This window comes from Tenrec ecaudatus, chromosome 6, assembly GCF_050624435.1.
Source record: "Tenrec ecaudatus isolate mTenEca1 chromosome 6, mTenEca1.hap1, whole genome shotgun sequence".
Classification (NCBI taxonomy): domain Eukaryota; kingdom Metazoa; phylum Chordata; class Mammalia; order Afrosoricida; family Tenrecidae; genus Tenrec; species Tenrec ecaudatus.
In genome coordinates this window covers 10,876,997-10,899,971 of record NC_134535.1, presented here as the reverse complement: position 1 = coordinate 10,899,971, position 22,975 = coordinate 10,876,997, and the positions used below count along the sequence as shown (strand labels likewise).

At 46.9% G+C, this 22,975-nt stretch overlaps 1 protein-coding gene across 2 annotated transcripts in view; it reads right to left on the bottom strand.

Moving 5' to 3' along the window:
- Window positions 1-9,127: 9,127 nt before the first annotated feature.
- XPNPEP3 (X-prolyl aminopeptidase 3) overlaps window positions 9,128-22,975 on the bottom strand; it is a 61,943-nt gene continuing 48,095 nt past the window's right edge. For both annotated transcript variants that reach the window (XM_075553623.1, XM_075553622.1), the window contains exons 8-10: window positions 15,674-15,854; window positions 14,096-14,216; window positions 9,128-12,606 (exon numbers count right to left, since the gene is read on the bottom strand). In XM_075553623.1, the coding sequence (XP_075409738.1) occupies window positions 12,440-12,606; window positions 14,096-14,216; window positions 15,674-15,854 (469 nt within the window). In that variant the 3' untranslated portion in view covers window positions 9,128-12,439. The remainder of the gene's footprint in view (window positions 12,607-14,095; window positions 14,217-15,673; window positions 15,855-22,975) is intronic.

Sequence of the window (22,975 nt, the reverse complement as noted above, 5' to 3'; positions counted from 1 at the left end):
TTCACAACACAAAGTTTTAAAGACTGCTTTAATGAAAAAGGGGAACACTCTAGACCAGGGGTCCTCAAACTTTTTAAACAGGGGCCAGTTCACTGTCCCTCAGACCCATTGGAGGGCCGGACTATAGTTGTTGTTTTTTTTAAACTATGAACAAATTCCTATGTACACTTCACATATCTTATTTTGAAGTAAAAAAACAAACGGGGCAAAAACACCCGGCAGGTTGGATAAATGTCCTTGGTGGGCTGCATGTGGCCCGCGGGCCATAGTTTGAAGATGCCTGCTCTAGAGGATGTTATTGGTTAAAGTTTAAAGATTTCATAGGTTTGTTTTTAAAAAACTTTTTTAGAGTGTGAAGTAGATGAAGGTTTACAGAACAGACCATCAGTTTTGCACTCAGCAATTTATACATTTTGTTTCATCTCGTTGATAGCAATGTCCTCAATGTAACATCACTTGTCGCACTTCCTCCCGGTGCCGTTTCCATTCCTGCTTTTTTTCCAACCCTGCTGAGCTTTGTCCTTGGGTCGATATCAAATGGCTGATGGCTCGCAGATGTGCACATCTCACTAGTGGGATTGTTTCCCCTATAGACGTGCTTCCTGTTTGGCTATAACTTGAGCCACAGTGTCTGTTCCGCTGCAGACTCGAAGGATGACTAAGGGCTATGCATAGTCTAAGGAGTTCCACCAGTGTCTAGCCGACCCAGTGCGCCTTGTCTTTTGTGATTTCGAGTTCAGTTCTGCGTTTCCCCAACTCTCTCCAAGACCTTGTAACGTGGACCCCTGCAGGACAGTTGGTAGGCACAGCCAGCCACCAAGTTTGGGGGGTTTGTTTCCCATCTCCTGGCAAAGGAGGCAGTCATGCATGGAGGCCCATGGCCACGCATTCCATTTCTTTGTCCTGTTCCTGAGCCTCTTTCTTCCATGGGGTTTTCAATGGCTGATTTTTCAGAAACAGATTGCCAGGTTTTTCTTTCAAGGTGCCCGTGGGCGGATTCAAACCTCCTGTCTTTCCTACTGGCAGGTGACAGGTGACCTACTTGCTCTGCCAGAGACTCCCCCAGTGGTGTAACGCCTTGTGAAGTCCTAAGACACTATCTTCCGATTCATACTTTGGTCTTGTACACATACACAAAAGACCTGTGATTTTGTTGGAGCAAGGGCTAAATAAGATACTTTATTCTTTGCACACTTTTGGAAATCTTTTGCATCCTGATCTATTCCTCACCTTCCCTCTATTCTGCTCGGTGTCGAGGCGACTAGCCTACAAGTCAATGTCGGTGGCTGCTGGCTCGCCAGGGGCAGGTGCTGTGGGAAAGGCAAGGATGGCAGAAAGGGAGGCGTGAGGGTGCTTCTTTCCTTTCCTTTTCATTTCAAGTGGCATCCCTCGGAACTGCTAGGTCTCCCTTGTGACACCAGCTCCTGGCAGCAGGCAAGGCCTCTGTGGTCCAGCTCGAGTAACTGTTTCTTTCTTGTGTCACCAGGGTGGGGCTGCTAGATGTTCATCTTTGGATGCTGTCTCCATCTCATATGGTTTCAGCACCTGTGAAAACAATTCCTGAATTAAAAAAAAGTTTTAAATAGAGTAGCTTCTATTTTTTTTCATGGGACTTCTACTGTGTAAGCTTTCGGGGATTAAGTATCACGATAATGAAGGCGTTGCACTGCCTGCCCTGCGTGGCTTCCTAATAGCAGCACAGGTTTGGGAAATCCGTTGGTTTCTCCAATGTGACATAAACCCAGTGCCAGCTAGTCAATGCCCACCCATAGTAATCCTTCTTCTAGATCAGTGGTTCTCAACCTTCCTCCTGCCGCAACCCCTTAATACAGTTCCTCATGTTGTGGGGATCCCCCAGTGATAAAATGATTTTCATTGCTACTCTATCACTGTAATTTGGCTACTGTGATGAATCAGGTGACCCCTGTGAAAGGGTCGTTCGATCCCCAAAGGGGTCGTGATCCACAGGTTGAGAACCGCAGCTATCGATCCATAAAGACCTGCCCCCAAATGGGTTTCAAGCCTGCAATCTTTCCTAGCACCTCTCTCCTGTGGTGTGACGGGTGGGTTCAAAGTGCCGACCTTTCAGTTAGCAGCCAGACCTTTAACCACTTCCAGGGAGTGGACACGAAAGTGGTTCGGCGACATCTATCTAAGAACCCATCCATCCTCTGGCTTCGAGAGGCCTGGTTTCAGGAAATGGTTGCAGGGACAGGGAGGAGGAGCCCTACTGAGGAGGCCGTCACCCATGAGAAAGTCAGGAGTTGGGCCCAGAGTCTGACTCATACTGACCCCGCTGACTCATAGTTGACTCAGCTACTGAACCAAAAGGAAAGAAAATGGGCCTGCTGACCATGGAGGGCGTGAAGTGTGTCCACTTCTAAAAACCTTGCTATTTTCACTGAAAATGGAGGAGGCCACGGTTACCTAACTTTGAGGGCACCAAGGGCTTGGAATTTTGAACAGCGCGTCTGGGGCTGGTTTGGAATAAGCTTTAGGGATTAGCAAACTGTGACATAAAGCATCCCACTATGGGAGCTCAGAAGCCTGCAGGTAGACCTGACTGTGCTACACGGCTGTGACCTTAGCTAGACCACGCCATCTTTTTAGACTCACCTGTGAAGGTGAGCTACAACATTCTGACGATTTACAAGTGCTAGTCCTGGTTCTGCCCCGTGAGGCCACATCAAAGGCAATGTTGCACATGACAGCCTTTGAATTAGCTGGGGCCACCCATCATACACCTGTCCTCTCTGCCCGAAATAGCCTCCGCTCTTTCAACTATTTTGTAAATGACGTCATTTCTTAGTAACCCTCACCTAGGCATAGAGGCACCTGGAAGTGCACATGATACTTCAGCTATGGCTTGGCTATTACAAATTCCTGTTATTTGTGGACACTGATTTAGCATCTTATTCATTCTCAATTTATTTAAATGCAGTGGACATGCTGAGAGCCAGAATGTGACTGAATTGCCTTGTTTTTCTGGGCCTTTCACTGGGAGGAGTCCTACCACTCTTCTGGTGTTCATTTTGATGAAAAATATTTGAGTTGTCTTCTCAGGTTTCCACCTTCCACAGGTTCCAGCTTTCACAGGTTCCAGCTTTCAGCTGCTAACTGAAACGTTGGCAGTTTAAGTCTATCAGCTGCTCCAAGGAGAAAGATGTAGCAGTCCGCTCCCTTGATGACCATAGCCTAGGAAACCCCATGGGGACGTTCTGCTTGGCTGTCTAGGGTCACTCTGGGTTGCATCAACTCCAGAGCAATGGGTTTGATTTTGGGTTTTACCGTACTACAAACCATTGACTAGTAGCTTGTGCACAAGAGGAAGAGGAGGGTTAAAGACAGTTGAAGTGGGCAGTATACAGTACATTGCCTTTGAGTGGAAGCCAGCTCATTGCAAGCCTGTAGAGAGGTCTTCTGAGGCTGTAAATCCCTGTGGGAGAAGAGGGCCCCTCCTGTCATGTGTTTGAACCACCGACCTTGCAGTTTGCAGACCTTAGAAAAGGAAGAGTGAAGTGGGGAATGTGTCTAATTTAGGTTTTTTGCTTCTTGAACTTTGTGCAAACACACACTTGGTATTTCATGAATGAGTAAACATTTCAAGCAGGAACAGTCGCTTCCAAGCATCTGCAAGCAGGCTCTGTGCCTGTTATAATTACTTTACGCAACTTCAAGTACCACTTCCTCTGCGCATTTCCTCTGTGTAGTGATCCCTGTTCAAAAGCACTTGCCCAAGTATAACATAGAGTCCAAGCCAGTGCAGGGGGTGCTGTAGTTTAGATTTTATCTCTGCAATGTGCAGAGAATACAGTCAACAAACAATGACATGCAATAACCTTTTCAAGATGAATATGTTTCATAAAGTTTTTTTGTTTGCTTTTTATTGAAGGCCTTCTAATCTCCTTTGTTTCCTAGGAAAATACAGTACTTCCTGGGAATGACCCAGAACTTCTGGGTTTTAAACGTTGGTAGAAATTTGGGTCCATGTGTCCATAGTTCCACCCTTTTTTTTTTTTTCATCCAGGGTAAGCACTAGTCAGTGTCATTCTAGATTTTATGATCTTAAATACCCTCAGTGGTGTGCCTTGACATCGATGCGCTGGGAGCTAACTCTCCCCCACCCCACCCCATCCTCAAGGTGGCATTTGGAGCAGCCAGAAGCCCTTTCTCTGCTACTTGTCCTAAGGAGGAGCCCTGGCCGCTGTAAGTACTCTCTCTGGTGCTCAGCATAGACAGGAAGCCATGGAGTTGGAAGCTGGAAGAGTTAGTGTCCAGATAAGTCAGGTGCTGCTGGCCACGGTGCTGTGAGGGCTGCAATCCTGAGCTAGAGAGCCTCGCTCCCTGCTGACACGCATTGCAGTCTTCTGCCTGGTGTCAGCTACCTGCAGGATGCCGACTCTTCTAGCAAATACAGGTACATCTACAAACGATAGCTTCATGATTTAAACTACTTGATATAAAAGATTTCAACCGGATTAGAAATTTATTCACACCATGTCTGTCAGTGGAAGGGTTATCAGAATATTTAAATTGAATTTCAATTAGGCATGTTTAAATTACTGATCATTTTAAGTTTTTTATTGTTGTAGGATATATCATGATTTTCCCCTATTGTCACCATCTTTAAATGTACAATTCAGGGACTTTCATTATTTCCACACCTCGTGTGACCATCATCACTCCCAGCTCCCATGAGTTTCTCAGGACCGCTACAGCAGTAATTCTGGCTCTCTTCTTCCAGAAGTCCCTGGGAACCACTAATGAGTTTTTGTCTGTATGTATTTGCCTAGATATTTCTTATCGGTAGGATCATACAATATCTATCCTTCTGCATCTGACATTCCTTTCGATGGCCAAATAACATTCTGTGAAGAGGTGGACAAACCACATCTTGCTCATCCGTCAACAAGCTGTCAGTTTCCTTCCCAAAGTGGTTTGCGTGTTGAAAGGATGCTCTAATCTGTTTCTGGTATTTCGAATGCCAGCAGGGTCACTCACAGTAAACAGGTTTGAGCGGAGCTCCCAGACCAGGAACAGACAAGGACAGAGGACTCAGCTCCCCACTTCAGAGGAAGGAGCCACTGAAAACCGTAGGCACAGCTTCAAAATACTGTCAGATACCGAGGGCCTCATGAGTGGATGCACAACACTGTTGGAGGTCGTGCCAGAGGATGGAAACTCAAAATGTGAGTGGGGAGGCGTTGTTATCTCAGAGTGGAGTCGACCAAGGTGATGGGGTGAGTCAAGGAAAGCCTGTGGGTAGAGCCCTTCGGGATCTCCATTTGCTGTTGGGATGTAAGGACAAATAGTGCAAAATCCTGCTAATGATCAGAATTTGGAATGCGAGAAGTGTGAATCTAGGAAAATTGGAAGTGGTTAAAAATCAAATGGAATACATAAAGATCAACACCCTATGCCTTCGTTACCTGAAGTGGACGGGTATTGGCCATTTTAAGACAAAAATCATGATTTACTATACGGGGAAGAACACACTCAAGAGGAAACGGTGTGGCATTCATTGTCAGAAAGGACATCGAGAGTGAATCATAGAGCACAATGCCGTCTGTGTTAGCATTATATCTATCTGCCTTCAAGGAAATACAACCAATACAGCTATAGTTCAAATCTGCACACCAACCACAAAAGCCAGTGATGAAGAAGTCTATCAACAACTTCAGATGGAAATTGATCAAATGTGCAATCAAGATGTAATGATAATTATCGGTGATCGGAATGCAAAAGTTAGAAACGGAGGAAGGCAAGTAGTTGGAAAATGCGGACTTGGGTGATAGGAACAAACCTGAAGATCATACGATAGAACTTTGCAAAACATTGTAGCAAATGCCTTTTTCAACGACACAAAAGGCAGCTACACACATGGACTTCTTCAGATGATGCAGCTCAATTAGCAGCAGCTAAAACCAGGCCAGAGGCTGACTGTAGAAAAGACCATTAATTGTTCCTGGCTCTCATTTTTTGGTGTACTAAGGTCCCTCTGACCCCTGCTTACCCAAGGATTGCCAAAAGACCAAACCGATCCGTCTTGGAGAAAGTGTGGCCACAGTGCTCCTTAGAGGCAAGGATGGTGAAACATCGTCTTACATACTTCAGAAAGGTTATCAGGAGTGGCCAGTGCCTGGAGAGGGTCATCATGTTTGGTAGAGGCAGAGAAAAAGAGGAAGGGCCCTAGAGGAGATGGATTGATTCTGTGTCTGCCACAATGGGCTCAGGCACGGGAACAATTGGGAGGACAGTACGGGACTGGGCAGTTTCGCTGTGTTGTGCATAGTGTTGTGTCACTATGGGTTGGAACTGATTCGATGGCACCTAATAACAACATTAACAAATTCAACTAAACTATTGAATTATCATTAAAATGGTTTTAAGATTTTTGCCACCTACTTGTATAAGCTGTCAAAAATGAAACGTACTGAATAAAGATCAATCTCCTAGGTATTAGTGAGCAGAAAGGGCCAGGCATGGCAATTTTGAATCAGCCAAAACATATGGTCTACTCTGCCAGGAATGAGAACTGGAAGAATAGTCTTACGTTCCTCATCAAAAAGAACATTTCAGGTTCTATCCTTCATGTCAACTTGAAGAGATATAAAAGTGTAGGGCTGGTCTTCAACCTGTCAATCAGGTATCTGACAGTGTCTCCTTATGGGCGTGGCCTTCTCATAAGAAGGGTCCTGGGAACCTCTCGTCCTCTCTGCCTTCACCTTCCTGCTGGCAGACCCTGGCTACTGCCAGAGCCCTTGAGATATGTGCCCTGCCATTAGATCCATAAGACTTTGCACCCACTGGCCGGTGATATGCCTGCATTCTGCATCATTGCATGAGTCTGAAGAGGGACTTATGGACCAGTATCGGACTTATTATGTTAGTGAGACAGGATACAGTCTACAGAACTAGGCTGTATCTTGACTTGGCCTCTTTTGAGATATTGTTGTTAGGTGCTGTACAGTTAGTTCCAACTCATAGCCACCCTACATACAAGAGTGAAACACTGCCTGGTCCTTCGCCATCCTCACAGTTGTCATGCTTGAGTTCATTATTTTAACAACTGTGTCAATCCATCTTGTCAAAGGCCTTCCTGTTTTTTGCTGCCCCTCTGCTTTACCAAGCATGATGTCCTCTGGGGACTGGTCTCTCCTGACAACATGTCCCAAGTACGTGAGAAGTATCACCACCCTTGCCTTTAAGAAGCATTATGGTTGTACTTCTTCTAAGACAGATGTTTGTTCTTTTGCTGTCCACGGGTTGAGCAGAGGTCAGAGGAATCTCAATACACCAACAAAGGAAAGCCAGAAGTGGAGGAATTCCTTTGGACCTAGTGTCCCTGCACTTAGAACTCCCTAGACCCGGGGCAGGATCAAGGCCAAGACACAGAGAGAGCTCTAAGGAACAGTGGGCCCACAGATGTGGACAGAAGGCTTTTCTTCCAGAGTCCACAGAAAGAGGAAACCTTCCCTTAGAGCCTGCCCACAAGTTCAGACTTCTAGACCCTACATTGACAATCAGTGTCTGATTGTAACAGCCATCCTCTAGTGCTATTTTTCCCAATGGCAGGTTCCCCCACCCAGTTTACCCAACACAAGAATAATCCCCTTCTCCGAGAAAAGCGTCCGCTGCACCTCCTGAACTCCAGCAAGGCTCACTAACCATTCATTTCTATAACTTTACTGGGGGCCTTTATCCCTCTTATCACAATTCATACATCAGTTGTATCAAGCCATTTGTACATATGTTGCCATCATCATTTTCAAAACATTTTCTTCTACTTGAGTTCTTGGTATCAGTTCTTTTTCCCCTGCCTCCCCCACCCTCCTGCCCTTGTGAACCCTTGATACATTATAATTTTCATATCTTACACCTTCCGCTGTCTCCCTTCACCCATGTTTCTATTGTCCGTCCCCCTCGGGGTGGTGGTTATATGTCGATTATTACAATTGATTCCTTCTTCCCTCTACCCTTTCACAGTATAGCTACTCCCATTATTGGTCCTGAGGGGTTTTTCTGTCCTGGATTCCCTCTGTCAAGAGTTCTTATCTGTACCAGTGTACATGCTCTGGTCTAGCCGGATTTGTAAGGTAGAACTGGGGTCATGATAGTGAGGAGGAAGTATTACAAAACGAGGAATGTTGTGTTGTCAGTGCTATACTGCAGCCTGGCTGGCTTGTCCCTTCCATGTCACTAATCATTCTTATGGGAGCGTCTGATGATTTGGGGTGATTGCAGAACAATGTTATATAAGTTGAGGTGAAGCCTCCCCTTGTCACAGAGGTTTCTAGGATGTACAGCTAAGGTGGTGATATGTGGTTCATGAGCACCACGCAGGCACCCTACCTCACCACTTAGGAGACCGGATGAGACTAGCTGACCCGAGACAGAAGCCTGCTTTTGTCTTGGTGGTTAGCCTTACAGCATAACGGCTTCCAGGTCCATCCATGTCCTGAGATGCTTCATGGTTTCAATGCTGGGGTCTAGAGACGCATACAACCCTACAGTGTGTATGCACCAGTTTCTTTATCCATTCTTCTACGGATGGGCATTTGGGCTGTTTCCTGATTCTTACCATTGTGAACTGTGTTGCAATGAGAACGGGCGAGTTCTGGCTCAGTGCGTTCCCTGAGGCATGTGCCCAGCAGAGGCATTGCTGGGCCATATGGGCGCCTGAGTCCCAGTTGTTTTAGGTGGCACCAGCGAGCTTTCCCTGGCGGTTTTACATGTTTACGAGCCCACCAGCAGTGCATGAAGACAAAAGCGTCTTTTGATGTGTGCCTCATGTAGGAAACAAGCTTTTCAGAACTCCTTGGACTCTACAGAGGATCCCTGGCAGGGAATGATCTACTCGCATAATTTTGCAATTCATCCTACTGCTCCACAAATCTCAGCCTTAATAAGATTCTCGTGGCTTGCTTTTGCTTTAGTCCCGAGCGGCACAGGCAACCTTTGGGTAACTGCTTTGTAGAGTTGACCTGTGAACAGGATGGGCTTACCCAGCCTTTTTGGTTGCCCACCTCCCCGCCCCACTGCAGAACTGATAAAAATTGCTGGAACATTTAAGCCTGTAATCTCTAGACTCTAAAGAAACACACACCACATGCTTCTATATGGTTTTTACAGTTTAATTTCAAAATGACAGTAACAAATGCTTTCCCTGGTTGAGGAAAAACATCTATTCTCAGTGGGTAGGGTCTGAAAAAGTAACAGCGTTTTGTCCAAAAATTGCACAACTCATACAAAGCGTGTGCAAATGTTTGCCAGCTCGTGCAGGAGCTAACAGAGGGTGCATCTCCTAAGATCTTTGTGAAGCACAGCCCAAGCACCTTGAGTTCCACAATCCCAAAGTTCACAGAGACGCTGCTGCACAGGAGAACGGGGTGATTTCTGACAGTGGCCTTCTGCTCTGAAGTTAGGGATAAAGGCGTATCTTCCCTCTCACCCATCCAGGGGCAGCATCCCGAAAAGACCTATCCAGGCAGGGCCCTTTCTGAGCCACCTCACCTAGCTTCTAGTGCGCGTGCGCGCGCACACACACACACCCGTTATACATCGCCATGCCCTTAGTTGAGGGATGGCAGGGAAGGCTTAACTGCAATTCCCACGCTGTTCCTGGGAGTGGTTTTCTGCAGGGAGACTCAAGGCCACGCTGGGTTGTGCTGTTTGTGGCCTGCCATGGCTGGGCAGAGGGAGCAGCGCTCATGTGTCTGCGGCTTGAGCTCTGTGGTATTGGAAGAGCTCAGTGTTCCTACTGCAGTGCTATCCCCGCATCTTGCCCCGGGGATTGTGTCCTGGCTCGGAGTTGCACATCGGGAAGGAATGTCGATGGCTCGGATGGTTCCTTCTGAGCCTGTGAAAGTGCATGGGAATGTCCTGTTCTGAGAGAGGACACACAGTCGCAAGCACCTGCCAGACTTGGACAGTCACTCTGGGAAGAGGAGGGCCCTGCCCTCACTATGGCTCTGGTTGTGCTGTCAATCCAAGACACCGTCGCAGCAATCTCCTTGTCAGTGGAAACAATTCATGAAGCAAATACAGAGAGACATGCCGCCGAGGCCACCCAGTCCTGCTGTCCCAGGACTGGTCCTGACCCGACTGCATTGTCGCTTCAATTTTAACTCAGAGGGAAACACTTCAGAGGTAACACTCGTAGGCTTTTTAGAAAAATGAAGGTTTACATCAAGGAGAGGGAGGTGTCTAGGGAGCTTCCAAGAGTGGGGAGAAAAAGTCCATGAACTTTTCATTCCATTTTCCCATGACCTTTTGGGCGTCTCCTTTGTACATGTGGAGTATATATCATTCTCAGCCTGGTACGGCTGCGGGGTGGCTAGGAGATCCCTGCAGACTATCTATCGGTCCTGCAAATCCCAAACGCATCCCACAGCGCCCAGGACACTGCTGTGGGGAGCTCATTCTGTTATCTCTGGATGGTCCCGACAGTCTGATTGCAATGCTCAGGTGCCTTGGTTAGCCTGGAATTCAAAAGCTCCCATCGCTGCTCCACGGTAACATTCCAACCACTATAGGCCGTATCCATCAGGACAAGTAGGATGGAATCCCTCACCAGAAGAAGTCCATTTCTTGTCCAAGTAGGCGGCTAGACATGAAAGTCACCTAGGTTTTCAGCCAGAACGTTGAAGATCACAAAAAATGAATTACAGAATGAAAAGGGCATTCTTTAGTCCAGGGATCGGAAATGAAGAAAAGAAACACAACTCAAGGGGCCACAGAACCCAGGGAGTGAGGGGTCAAGAGTGAAGAGGCAGAGTTGTGGATCTACTTCCCTGTCTCTTCCTGGAAAGGTGGAGAGGCCTGAGGAGTTGGAGGGCGGTGGGGAGGGAAGGCAGGCGCTGAGAGGGCCAGCTAGGGAGCATCCGTTCCTGCAGCTGCTGAGATAAGGTTACGGAAGTCAGGCCTTGTGGAAGAGCGCTGTCAGGATGACAGTATCACTTTAAGATACTTGAGTGTCTGCTTTTGGAAACTACCTTGAATTTTCCTGATCCAACAAACTTGTAGTCCTGCAGAGAATGCTTGTCTAATATAAATAACATAAAACAGAGAAGGAAAACCCTTACTCTATTCTTCACCAGGTTTTATGATCTTGGGCTCTCGTCCCGGTTTAGAGAGGTGGTCACACTGGTGCTGAAGACTCCCCTCTCTGAAGGGAGCCCCTGAGTGAATCATCTGCAGCGGTCCAGCTATATATTGTACCCAATGGCAGGTTTAGTGGACTCTGACTCCCTGCCCAGCCAGTGCCACCTCCAGGGGAAAGTGAGGTTCACAAGACACTTCCAGGTACTGGGGGGATTCCCAGTCTGCTCACTAAATTATTTCAGGAGTATGCCTCTGAAAACTGGGAGCCACTCCTCCAACTTTACTAGGGTTAGGGGTGGAGCTTCCCTAGGCAGGGCAGTGTCTCATGTGCTCACAGAGGGACAGGGTGTTAAGAACCCACAAAAGAATAGATTTCTGAAAGGGGTGCATCTGTAAGTCAAGGAGGACAGAGAGGTGGGAGTCTGGAGCTGCAGTGGGCACAGTAAATACATTTCCTTCTCTCCCCTTCCTTTCTGAACAGAATCCATTAATACTTTCCAGGCTCTGGGTAACCCGATGGCTCTTAAAAAACCAAACTCACTGCCCGCTAGTCAGTTTTGACTCACAGTGATGTTATAGGGCAGGGTAGAACTGCCCCTATGAGTTTTCGACACTGTAACTCTTTACAGGAGTAGAAAGCATTGTCTTTCTCCCTTGGAGCAGTTGGTGGTTTTGAACTACTGACCTTGTCGTTGGCAGCCAGTTTCTATGCCACCAGGGCTCGTTACCACATGGCTAGTGTTGCTAAAATGTGCACTGGGGCTGAGGGCAGGGGTGCAGGGCAGCTGTGCTCAGGAGGTCTGCAGAGGCTCCGGCAGACTGGCAGGTTCTGGACGAGGTAGGACAGGGGGATGAAAGGCTTAGACAGGCCGTCCACAGTCACTGATGGTGGCTTTTAGTGCCGGCAAAGACCCTGCCGACTGGCTCAGAGAACAAGCATCCCACCACGATCTTCTGCTGGGTGGACCTCAGCCAAAATGGACAGAGGGAGGGACTTGAAGAAAAGAGAATTTTTCTATTTGTACATGCAATTCAGATCTTTCTATGCATTTAAAAACGAAACTTGCCCAGGCCTAACTTTTCCAGAAGGAATGGTATTCTAAAGCTGCAGTAGCAAACACGTGGGTAAAAAATTCCGTTTTCCAGATTCCCTTACTTAGAAATTGTAACATAAAAACCCCACATACATGATAACTGCATGTACTCATACAGCTGCTGCATCCCCATGTGAGAGGCATGTACCAGCGCACACAGCGACACGCAGGAAGCACACAGGCCTGGGCGCGGGCGGGTCCCCTCTGGGGGAACCTGAGCTGCATGAGGGCTGTGACAAAGATCAGGAGGTCCTGCTGCATATCTGTTCGATGTCGCTCATCTCTTTGGGACAGTCTGCAGACAGGATGAGAGGTGAGTCCTCAGTCACCACCACATCATCCTCAATCCGTACCCCAAGACCACGAAACCTCTCAGGGGCATCTCTGTCGTCCTCCGGAATGTAAATGCCTGGGAAACAGAGAAAAAGACGTTAACCCTCCATGTCCCTGTTCCACACCAAACCAGTCACCACCGAGACAACCGAGACTTGCAGGGGCTCTGCAGACAGAGTAGGACTGCTCCCTAGGGTTTCAAGGCTTCACAGGAGCGACGGTCTCACCTTTCTCCTGGGCGGCGATGCATAGATTCAAACCACTGGTTTTGTGGTCAGCAGCCCAACGTGTAGCCCGTTACTCCAAAGGCCTCCTCCTTCATCCGTAAGCGTGGCATATGAATGGGATCTACTCAGCCAGCTGTGAGGATCCACGGAGGCACGTAATGGTCAATGATGCTGACTACCATGTCGGTGTTATTGTAATTACTGCAGGTGCTGGACTGCAGGCACCACACAACTATGACAACGTGGATCCGGATTCTGTCACATGCTAGTGGCTCAAAGCAGGCCACCGCATTTAGCTGACATACAATGTTGACATAAATTTATGCACTGCACACGTTGGGCTGTTCACCAAGAGCACGGTGGTTTGAGGTATCGTTCCTGTCCAGTAAGTGGTCCCCTCTGGATAAAGGGCAGGTTGTAAAATTACAGATATACACATTACACACTTCATCAGAGATGATCAGCCTACCAGAATGTGAGGAAATAGGGACCCTGCAGCGAACATGTGGATAAACCTGAGTCCAAGGTCGCCTCTCTCATCACGCGGTCTTTTCCTATGAAACCAACGGTATGCTTCCCTGTCTACACTCATCGATGCTGCTCTGTGACCCAAGGACCAGCAAAGGAAGGTTTTGGTCAAAGCCTACGGAAACACCCATGTACCTTCTAGACCCGATGAGCTGCGCAGACCACAGAGAGCAACGCCCGTGTGACTTGGCTCCAGGGGGACAAGAAAGACACCCCCGTATCAAGAACTCAGAGACTACAACACTGGAGCCCACATTTGAGATCCACGTTCATGACAGAAACAGCCTCCGTGTTTAAAAGCAAGTTCTGTAACATCAATCTTCACACTCCATGGAGGCCGCCACTCCCCTTCAGAATCCTGCCCAGGCCCCAGCACTCTGCGAGGCTGGTGTGAGAAAGGCACCAGCCATCAAGCAGTGGGGTAGCGTGGGGCGGCTCTGCGCAGCCTGCAGCGGTGTCGCCCAGGACCAGGGACGGCCTGAGTTATCTCCCTGCAATGAAAGCTTGCAGAGCCCGGGCCACTATTAAGTGGGAGAGTTGTACACAAATTGGTCCTGGCAGAGGCAGGCTTAAAAAAAGATTTCTTTCTTAATATCTACTTATAGAAAGGACTCCCCATCTGTTGTTGATAGGAGAAGTCAAATTAAACAAATTGTGTGATGTTAAATGAGAAAGCTAGAAACAAATCTAAACTAAGCGAGGCTCCCTACTACACTGATGAGGCTCCTTTTCCTGTTTCCACATCTGCCTTTCTGGCTCCCACCACTATTCTGAGTCACCGGGGTCACAGGCTGCCAGTGCTTCACTTACCGGGCTCGACTGTGATGACCATGCCAGGCTGCAGGGGCAGGGAGCGGGGCATGTCTGGCGTGTCGTGGACATCCATCCCAAGGTAATGGCCAACGTGGTGAGGGCAGTATTTTCGTGCGGCCTGGAAAGAACAATTGCCAGTTACTAAACCAGTGACCGCTGGGCATGCCTAAGCCAGTGGGACCCATACCAACACCTCCCCCCACACCCCCCTTTCTGCCCTTTAGGTTTAACTCCTTGGATGAATGCTTCAGACACCGGTAAACTGCCATCTCTGGGATGTGACTCTGTCATGGCATTCGAATCAACCTGTGCTTCCACCCACTGGTTACTGTATCCACGGGCTTACTGGGGCAACCTCCATTACAGTCAAGGCAGCTGAGAAGCTCTCTTTTCTTTGGGAGAGGGGGTGGGCGACTCTAGTAGAGTTGTGCCCTTTGCAGTGTTCACACCCCTCTGAGGAAGCCTGCACTGGAGACCAGAAGTGTCTCACAGCTGGGTGCGGAATGGACAGGAGATATGATACTGGGCATCTACCAGCACGGGAGTTTCTGTCAGATGTGTCAGCCTCGGCAGGAGGAGAGTTACAGCTTCTTTTCGATTGACAGAGAGGCCCTACTTGGAGGGGAGCTACCCCATGGTCTGCATGGCTTCAGCACCCAGCACCCTTCCTTACAGGCGAGGCTCTCCATTTTCACTGAGCACCACTGACAATGTGAGTGCAAACTTCGAGTGAAGATGTGCTCTGAAGGCAGAGTTCCAGCAACCACCCTGGCACAACAGGCAAGCCTCTCCCTGGTCAGAACCACCACAGAAAGGCGTAAGGGAACCTCGCCTCCTCTTGTGTGTCTGTCCACCCTGTCTGCACCAGACTTCATTTTATGTTTTCTGACTTCTGAGCTAGTTAGTTATGCTTTAAGCCGTGAACCAGAATGTGCTGCCATCTTCTGGGGGAAAGGAGTACTGACAGCCTTTGTTTTAATCCAGGAAGGCTTGACTTTGGAGTCCCCCTGCGGGGTACATGTTAGCGCACTTGGCTGCCTAACTGAAAGGTTGGAGGCCTGCATCCAGCCACCTTGAAGCCACTGAGAACCCCATGGAGCAGAGTGGTACCCAGGTGGTCCCTGGGCTGTGAAAGCCTCCAAACCCACTCTAGTAAAAACTGTGTGGTACGTATAGTGTTTGAGAATAACACAGGGTGCTACTTTCGGACATGCACCAGCTCATTATGATGAGCATATGAAGGTGACGTATTTATTTTGATGCCTATAAAGGTATACTTTCTATATAGTAAGTGTTATAACTTATGAATAAATGTGATTTGAAGACAGACGTAGGAGATAACTTGTTCATAATCTGGTGACTGACTGTACTGACCACATGGAGATGCCGGGAATTGGAATCAATGAGATGTAAATCGTGAAAGCCATGCCCCTCCTGAGTGAGCTCTGAATATCAGTCTCTGTGCGATGGAGAGCCAGCCGGACGTGTTTTAAGCCTTGTGAGCTTTGTAGAGGGTAGACCCCAAGGAGGATGTCATCAGGTGATGCTGAAAATGGGTCAAAAGAAGTGAAGTACCTTGAAGGCATCAGTTCCCATGCTGCTCCTTGTGACCCCCAGTTCTTTAAGTTTCTGTCCTGTCAGTGTCAGCATCAGACTGTAGATGTTCTCCAAGCTTGAGCCAGGGGAGCAGAGGGTCAGACAAGCTCTCTGGATCTCTAGAACAGCTTCGTAGAGTTCTGCCTGAGGTGCTGTGAACCTGGGGAAACCAAAGAACCAGAATTCAGAATAATCTGACATTGGAGGACGTTTGCTTCTAAGTGTGATTAGCAAAACCCCCAAGATGATGATAATGTTGATAATTAACAAGCACCTATTTATCATTATCAATAAGCCCTTAACCATGCCCTGGGTGTTCAAGGGCAGTAAGAGTGTCTCCTTCAGTGGGTCAGCAGGTTACAAGACACACCCAGCCACCAAAGAAGTCAACGACCCCGACCAGGCCCACGGATGACCCTTTCTCCGGTAATAGAGTCCTGATTTTCTGATCCAATGACTTTGGTCAGTTCTGATGTCAGTAAAATATCCTCCTCAGCTTTAGTTTTTATCATTGCCTTTTATTATCAGTGTCTTCATAACTGTAATCTGCAATCTGTGAGTAAGCACCTGAGAATGATAACATCTGCAAACTGGTTACAACTTTGTATGTAGGGCACCTCGTAATGATAGGGTGTGCGAAAACAAAATGAAAAGCCCAGCTGATCCCAAGTATGGCTCCTCATCAACTCGAACCTCTCTGAATTGACAGACAACCTGTACAGGCCACCAATAAAGACAACCAGAATGAAAACCAAAGCTTCAGGGTCCATTGCTGATAGGAAGACTCAACGGGTCAATGCCTTGGCTGCTAGAATCTTACAGCAACCTATGTGGTGTTAGAATAATAATATTATACGCGGTGGGGGGAGGGAAAGAAGGGGAAAAAGTGACTTATAATGGTTTCTGATAGGTATTCTCAGACTCCATTGATGGGAGTACAAGTTAGTATAAGCCAATTAAGTCAAAAGGTTTTGAAATGTTCATATACTCAGAGCTTCTAAGAATCCATCGTAAAAATATTTAAAGTTCAAAAAGTTTACACATGTATAAAAATGTTCACTGTAATATTTAAAAAATTGTCAAGGATTCGACAAGTTAAACGTCTCCTAAGATGACACTGTGATGCTCAAAGGCAGTCAATGACCATGCCCACCTTCCAAGCACACACGGTCAGCATGGTTATGTTTGCATCAGTAGCCACAACACTCTATTATTAAACAATTATAATTATTTTAATACTCAAATTCCTCTGAATCACACTGTTTGGACAAATGGATGCACCTTAGAATCCATAGTCAAATAATGATCCAGAATATTTCCATCTCCTCAGAGTTTCCTCATATATGTTTTCAGTCAATTCTTTCCCTCTCAGAAGCAAACTGTCTTTTGGTTATTTTTACCTTAGATGAATAGTTTTGCCCATCACAGGAATTAAAAACAGAATTAAACTCAAATGGGAGCTGTGATGGTGTAGTGGTTATGTGTTGGGTTGCTAACCTCTAGGTCAGCAGTTCAAAACCACCAGTCGCACCTAAGGAGAAAGACATGGCTTTCTACTCCCGTTAATAGTTACAGTCTCAGAACCTCACAGTGATAATTCTAGCCTGTCCTATATAGTCAGCATCAGCGTGAGTTTGCTTTGTGGTAATACTCATATAGTATGCACTTTTCATGTCTGGCTTTCTTCACTGAGTATAATGTCTATGTGAGTTACTGACTGTGATATAGTTAATGGGTTAACATGGCCTATCTAGTCACAGTAAACAGTCTCTGACACACATGGGGCAGTTCTGCTCTGTCCTATAGGGTTGCTATGAGTCAGTATCGACATGAACATAGTGAGTGAGTCACAGTCTTACAAGCTGTGGTGTAGGTTAGAGGTTGGGCTGCTTACTCCAAGATCAGCAGTTCAAACCCATTAGCCACTCTAAAGAAAAAAGATGAGGTTTTCTGCTCCCATAAAAATTTATAGCCTCACAGGTCTATCTAAATATGATAGGCTGGATGAACTATCTGGAGGAAAAACAACGGGACCAACAGTTGTGGGGGGGGACATGGGATAGGGGGAGGTGGGGGGCAAGGAAGTGGTGTTAACAAACCCAGGGACAAGGGAAAAACAAGGGATCCAAATTGGTAGTGAGGAGGGAGTTGCAGGCCTGGTAGGGAATGATCAAGGGTAAGGTAACGAAGAGGTATACCTGTAACCCAGGTGGGGACGAAGCATGATAGTGGGACAGGAGGAAAGTCAAGGGAAATAGAGGAAAGAGGTAGGAGGCAAAGGGCATTTATAGAGGTCTAGACAAAGACATGTACATAAGCAAATATATCTATGTGCCTATATTTATAGGTTTAGTATTAAGGTGGCGGAAGGACCTTGGGCCACTACTCAAGCATTCCCTCAATGCATGAATATTTTCTTCTATTAAATCGGCATTCTATGATGCTCACCCTCCCGACACAACCGCTGAAGCCAAAGCGGGTGAACAAGCAAATGTGGTGAAGAAAGCTGATGGTGCCCGGCTATCAAAAGAGATAGTGTCTGGGGTCTTAAAGGCTGGAAGATAAACAAGCGGCCATCTAGCTCAGAAGCAACAAAGCCGACATGGAAGAACACACCAGCCTGTGTGATCACGTGGTTCCGAAGGGATCAGTTATCAGGCATCAAAGAACAAAAAAATCATATCATTGGATGCACACCTCCATGATACGATCGCCAAGGGCAAACGGGTGCATAAGCAAATGTGGTGAAGAAAGCTGATGGTGCCCGGCTATCAAAAAAGATAGTGTCTGGCGTCTTAAAGGCTTGAAGTAAACAAGTGGCCATCTAGCTCAGAAGCAACAAAGCCCACATGGAAGAGGCACACCAGCCTGTGCGATCACGAGGTGTCGAAGGGATCAGGTATAAGGCATCATCAGGAAAAAAAAATCTTACCATAGTGAAGGGGGAAGTGCAGAGTGGAGACCCAAAGCCCATTTGTCGGCCGCTAGAGATCCCCTCGCAGAGGGGTCTAGGGGAGGAGATGAGTCAGTCAGGGTGCAATGTAGCACCAATGAAGAATACAGCTTTCCTCCTGTTCCTAAATGCTTCCTTACCCCCAACTATCATGATCCGAATTCTACCTTGCAAGTCTGATTAGACCAGAGGATGTACATTGGTGCAGATGGGAGCTGGAGGCACAGGGAATCCAGGGCGGATGATCCCTTCAGAACCAGGGTGTGAGGGGCGATACTGGGAGGGTAGAAGGTGAGTGGGTTGGAAAGGGGGAATGATTACAAGGATCTACATGTGACCTCCTCCCTGGGGGGCCGACAATAGAAAAGGGGGTGAAGGGAGATGCCGGACAGGGCAAGATATGACAAAATAATAATCTATAAATTATCAAGGGCTCATGAGGGAGGGGGTAGCACGGAGAGAGGGGATAAAAGAGGACTTGAAGCAAAGGGTTTAAGTGGAGAGCAAATGCTTTGAAAATGATTTGGGCAAAGAATGTAAGATGTGCTTTATACAATTGATGTATGTATGGATCGTGATGAGTTGTATGAGTCCCTAATAAAATGTTTAAAAAAATTTTTTTACAGCCTTAAAAATCCAAGGGGGACAATTCTACTCTGTCCAATTGGGTTGGAATTGACTAGATGGCAGGGAGTTTGGTTTTTGTTTGAGCCACAGTCTTGGGTGAGATATGCAAACGAGGTGTTTGTGACTCACCAAAGGGACTGGCTAGCTTGCTGCTAATGTGAATAAGGCTCATAGAACACTTGTGGGGCAGTGAACTAGAAGAACTCTGAGAGAGAACTGGTCCATTTTGCATATCACTTGGTTGAAGGTGAGCCATGGAGAGAGAGGAGTTTTAATACAGACAACAGTATGAGACGGCAGTACAGCACCAGGAAGAACGACAGCAGTGTGAGGTGGAGTCCCATATCAGAAGGCAATGGTAGGCCTTGCTGATCCACAGAGCTAAGAGCTGCAACACCTGCACAAGGCTCACAGCAGAGCCCAGGGCAAATGCTGAGAAGATCAAGGAATTCCATCCTGGTGGTTCCTATCACTTCCAAGTTGATCCAGGTCCTGGGTGATTACGTCCCTAATGACTCACTTTAAGTATGGTTTGTGAGTTCTGTGAGATGCTGCTATGAATCCCAAACCTACTGATGAGTGTTGACTTAGGAAATGATGGAGCGGCACACCAGTGTGGAAAAGCTGGCTCGTTGGTGAGTGTTCACATGAGATACAATTTACTTTCTTGGCCCATTCAGAGAGGTCTATCCACATACCTCTTCCCCACACCTTGTCACCAATTTTCCAATCATGGTCCTTCCAATTCCCTGACCATCCAGCCAAGCCATTAGCTACAGCCCATGAATCAGTATACAGTCTCACATCTGGCCACTTTTTAAAATATGCAAACTGAATGGCCAGGTGCACTGCTCGAAGTTCTGTCCATTGGGAAGATTTCCCTTCACCACTGTCCTTTAGGGAGATCCCAGAAAGGGGCTGCTGCTGTCCACTTATGAGTGGCACCTGCATATCGTGCAGAGCCATCCGTAAACCAAGCATGGCTTTTTTTGGTCTTCACTTAAAGTATGATAAGGAACTCCCCAGGAGGCCATAGGTGCAGACTGGGAGAAAGAAGGCAATGTGACAGGAGCGGAGACTGTTGGCATTTGGGTCACTTCTTCATGCAGCTTACTTGTCCCTTCAGGTCCTGCTCTGGCCTGATCTCGTATATACCACTTCCATTTAACAATGGAGTGTTGCTGCGCATGTCCAACTTTAGGAATCCGTGGATCAGGCAAAATCCAGATCATGATAGGTAATTCAGGCCTCATGGTGACTTGGTGGCCCATGGTGAGGGTTCAGTCTCTACCAAGGCACAGTAACAGGCCAACAGCTGTTTTTCAAAGGGGGAGTAGTTGTCTGCAGAGGAAGGCAGGACTTCACTCCAAAATCCCAACGGTGTACGCTGTGATTCACCAATAGGGGACTTCCGAAGACTCCACACTGCATCTTTATCTACAACTGACACCTCTAGCACCATTGGGTCGCTGGATCATAATGGTCCCAGTGGCAAAGCAGACTGCACAGCAGCCTGAACCTGTTGGAAGAGCCTCTTCTTGTTCTGGACCCCACTCAAAATTGGAGGCTTTCGTGTCACTTGATAAATAGGTCATAGTAGAACACCAAGTGAGGCCCACTAGGCGTTGTGCCTCCTTTTTAGTCATTGGCGGTGCCAAATGCAATAGCTTATCCTTCACTTTAGTAAGAATATCTCGACATGCCCCCCACCCCTGGACCCCTAGGAATTTTACTGATGTGGAGGGTACCTGAGTCTTTGTTGGGTTAATTTCCTAACCTCTTGTATGCAGGTATTGTACCAATGAATCTAGAGTCTTTGATACATCCTCCTTAGTGGATCCAATCAACATAATGTCATCAATATAATGGACCAGTGTCACATTTTGTGGAATAGACAGGTGGTCAAGGTTCATTTGGACTAAATTATGGCACAGGGCAGAAGAATTGATGTGCCCCTGGGGGAGAGTTGTGAAAGTATATTGTTGCCCCTGCCAGGTGAAGGCAACCTGCTTCTGGTGGTCCTTTGAGACTAGTATTGAGAAGAAGGCATTGGCCAGATCAATATCTGCATACCAAGTACCAGAAGTATTAATTTTCTCAAGCAATGTAATCATATCTGGAACAGCAGCTGCAATTGGAGTCACCACCTGGTTAAGCTTACGACAATCCACTGTCATTCTCCAGGATCCATGTGTCTTCTTTACAGGCTAAATAGGTGAGTTAAATGGGGGTGTAGTAGCAATCACCACCCCTGTATCTTTCAAGTCTTTGATGGTGGCACTGATCTCTGAAATCCCTCCAGGAATGCGGTACTGCTTTTAGTTTACTATTTTCCTAGGTAATGGCAGTTCTAATGGTGTCCACTTGGCTTTTCCTACCATGATAGCCCTTATTCCACATTTTAGGGATCCAATATGGGGATTCTGCCAGTTACTAAGTATGTCTATTCCAATGATGCATTCTAGAACTGGGGAAATAACCACAGGATGGGTCCGGGGACCCACTGGACCCACAGTGAAGTGCACCTGAGCTAAAACTCCATTGATAACTTGACCTCCATAAGCCCCCACTCTAATTGGTGGGCCTTCTAAACACTTTGAAAGTATTAGCCAAAAACAAGGCTATAAGAAATTATGGAATGCCAACTGAAATATTCCAACAAGCTGGTGAAGTACTAGAAGCACTAATTTGTCTATGCCAGGAAAGTTGGAAGACAGTCACTTGGCCAAATGACTGGAAGAGAACCATATTTGTATTGATTCCAAAGAAAGGTAACCCAATCCCCTACCAGGGGGATGGACAACAGAAAAATGGGTGAAGGGAGACAGTGGTTGATAAAAGACATGAAAAAATAATTTATAAATTATCAAGGGTTCATGAGGGAGGGTTGGGGAGGAAAGTGAGCTGATACCAAGGGCTCAAGTAGAAAGAAATATTTCGAAAATGATGATGGCAACATATGTACAAATATCCTTGACACAATGGATGGATGTATGGACTGTGATAAGGGCTGTAAGAGCCCCCAAAATGATTGAGAAACAAAGTTTTATCAAAGGAGAGTGACCCAGAGTGTGCAAATTTTAGAATAATATCATTCATAGCACAAAACAAGTGAAATCTTGCTGAAGACCATCCGACAACAGCTGCAGTACATTGACAGAGTGCTACCGGAGATTCCGGCAGGATTCAGAAGAGGACATGAAACATTGCTGATGTCAGATGGATCACGGCTCAGAGCAGAGAATACCAGAAAGACGTTTACTTGTGCTTTATGCAAGTACACATTGACTATGTAAAGGCATCGATTGACTGTGTGGATACCAATAAACAATGGACAACCTTGAGAAGAATGGGAATTCAAAAACACTCCACTGCGCTCATGTGGAACCTGTACTTGGATCAAGAGGCAGTTGTGAGACTAGAACAAGGGAACACTGCATGGTTTCAAGTCAGGAAAGGTGCGCACCAGGGACAAATCCGCTCACCACACTTGTTCAATCTGTATGCTGAGCAAATAATCAGAGAAGCTGGAATAATATCAGGCTGGAGGAAGACTTCTTATTAGCAACCTGTGATAAGCAGAGGACCTAGCCTTGCTGAAAGTGAGGAGGACTTGAAACACTTGCTGATAAAGATCAAAGACTAAAGCCTGCAGCATGGATTATAACCTAATGTAAGGAAGACCCAAATCCTCACAATTG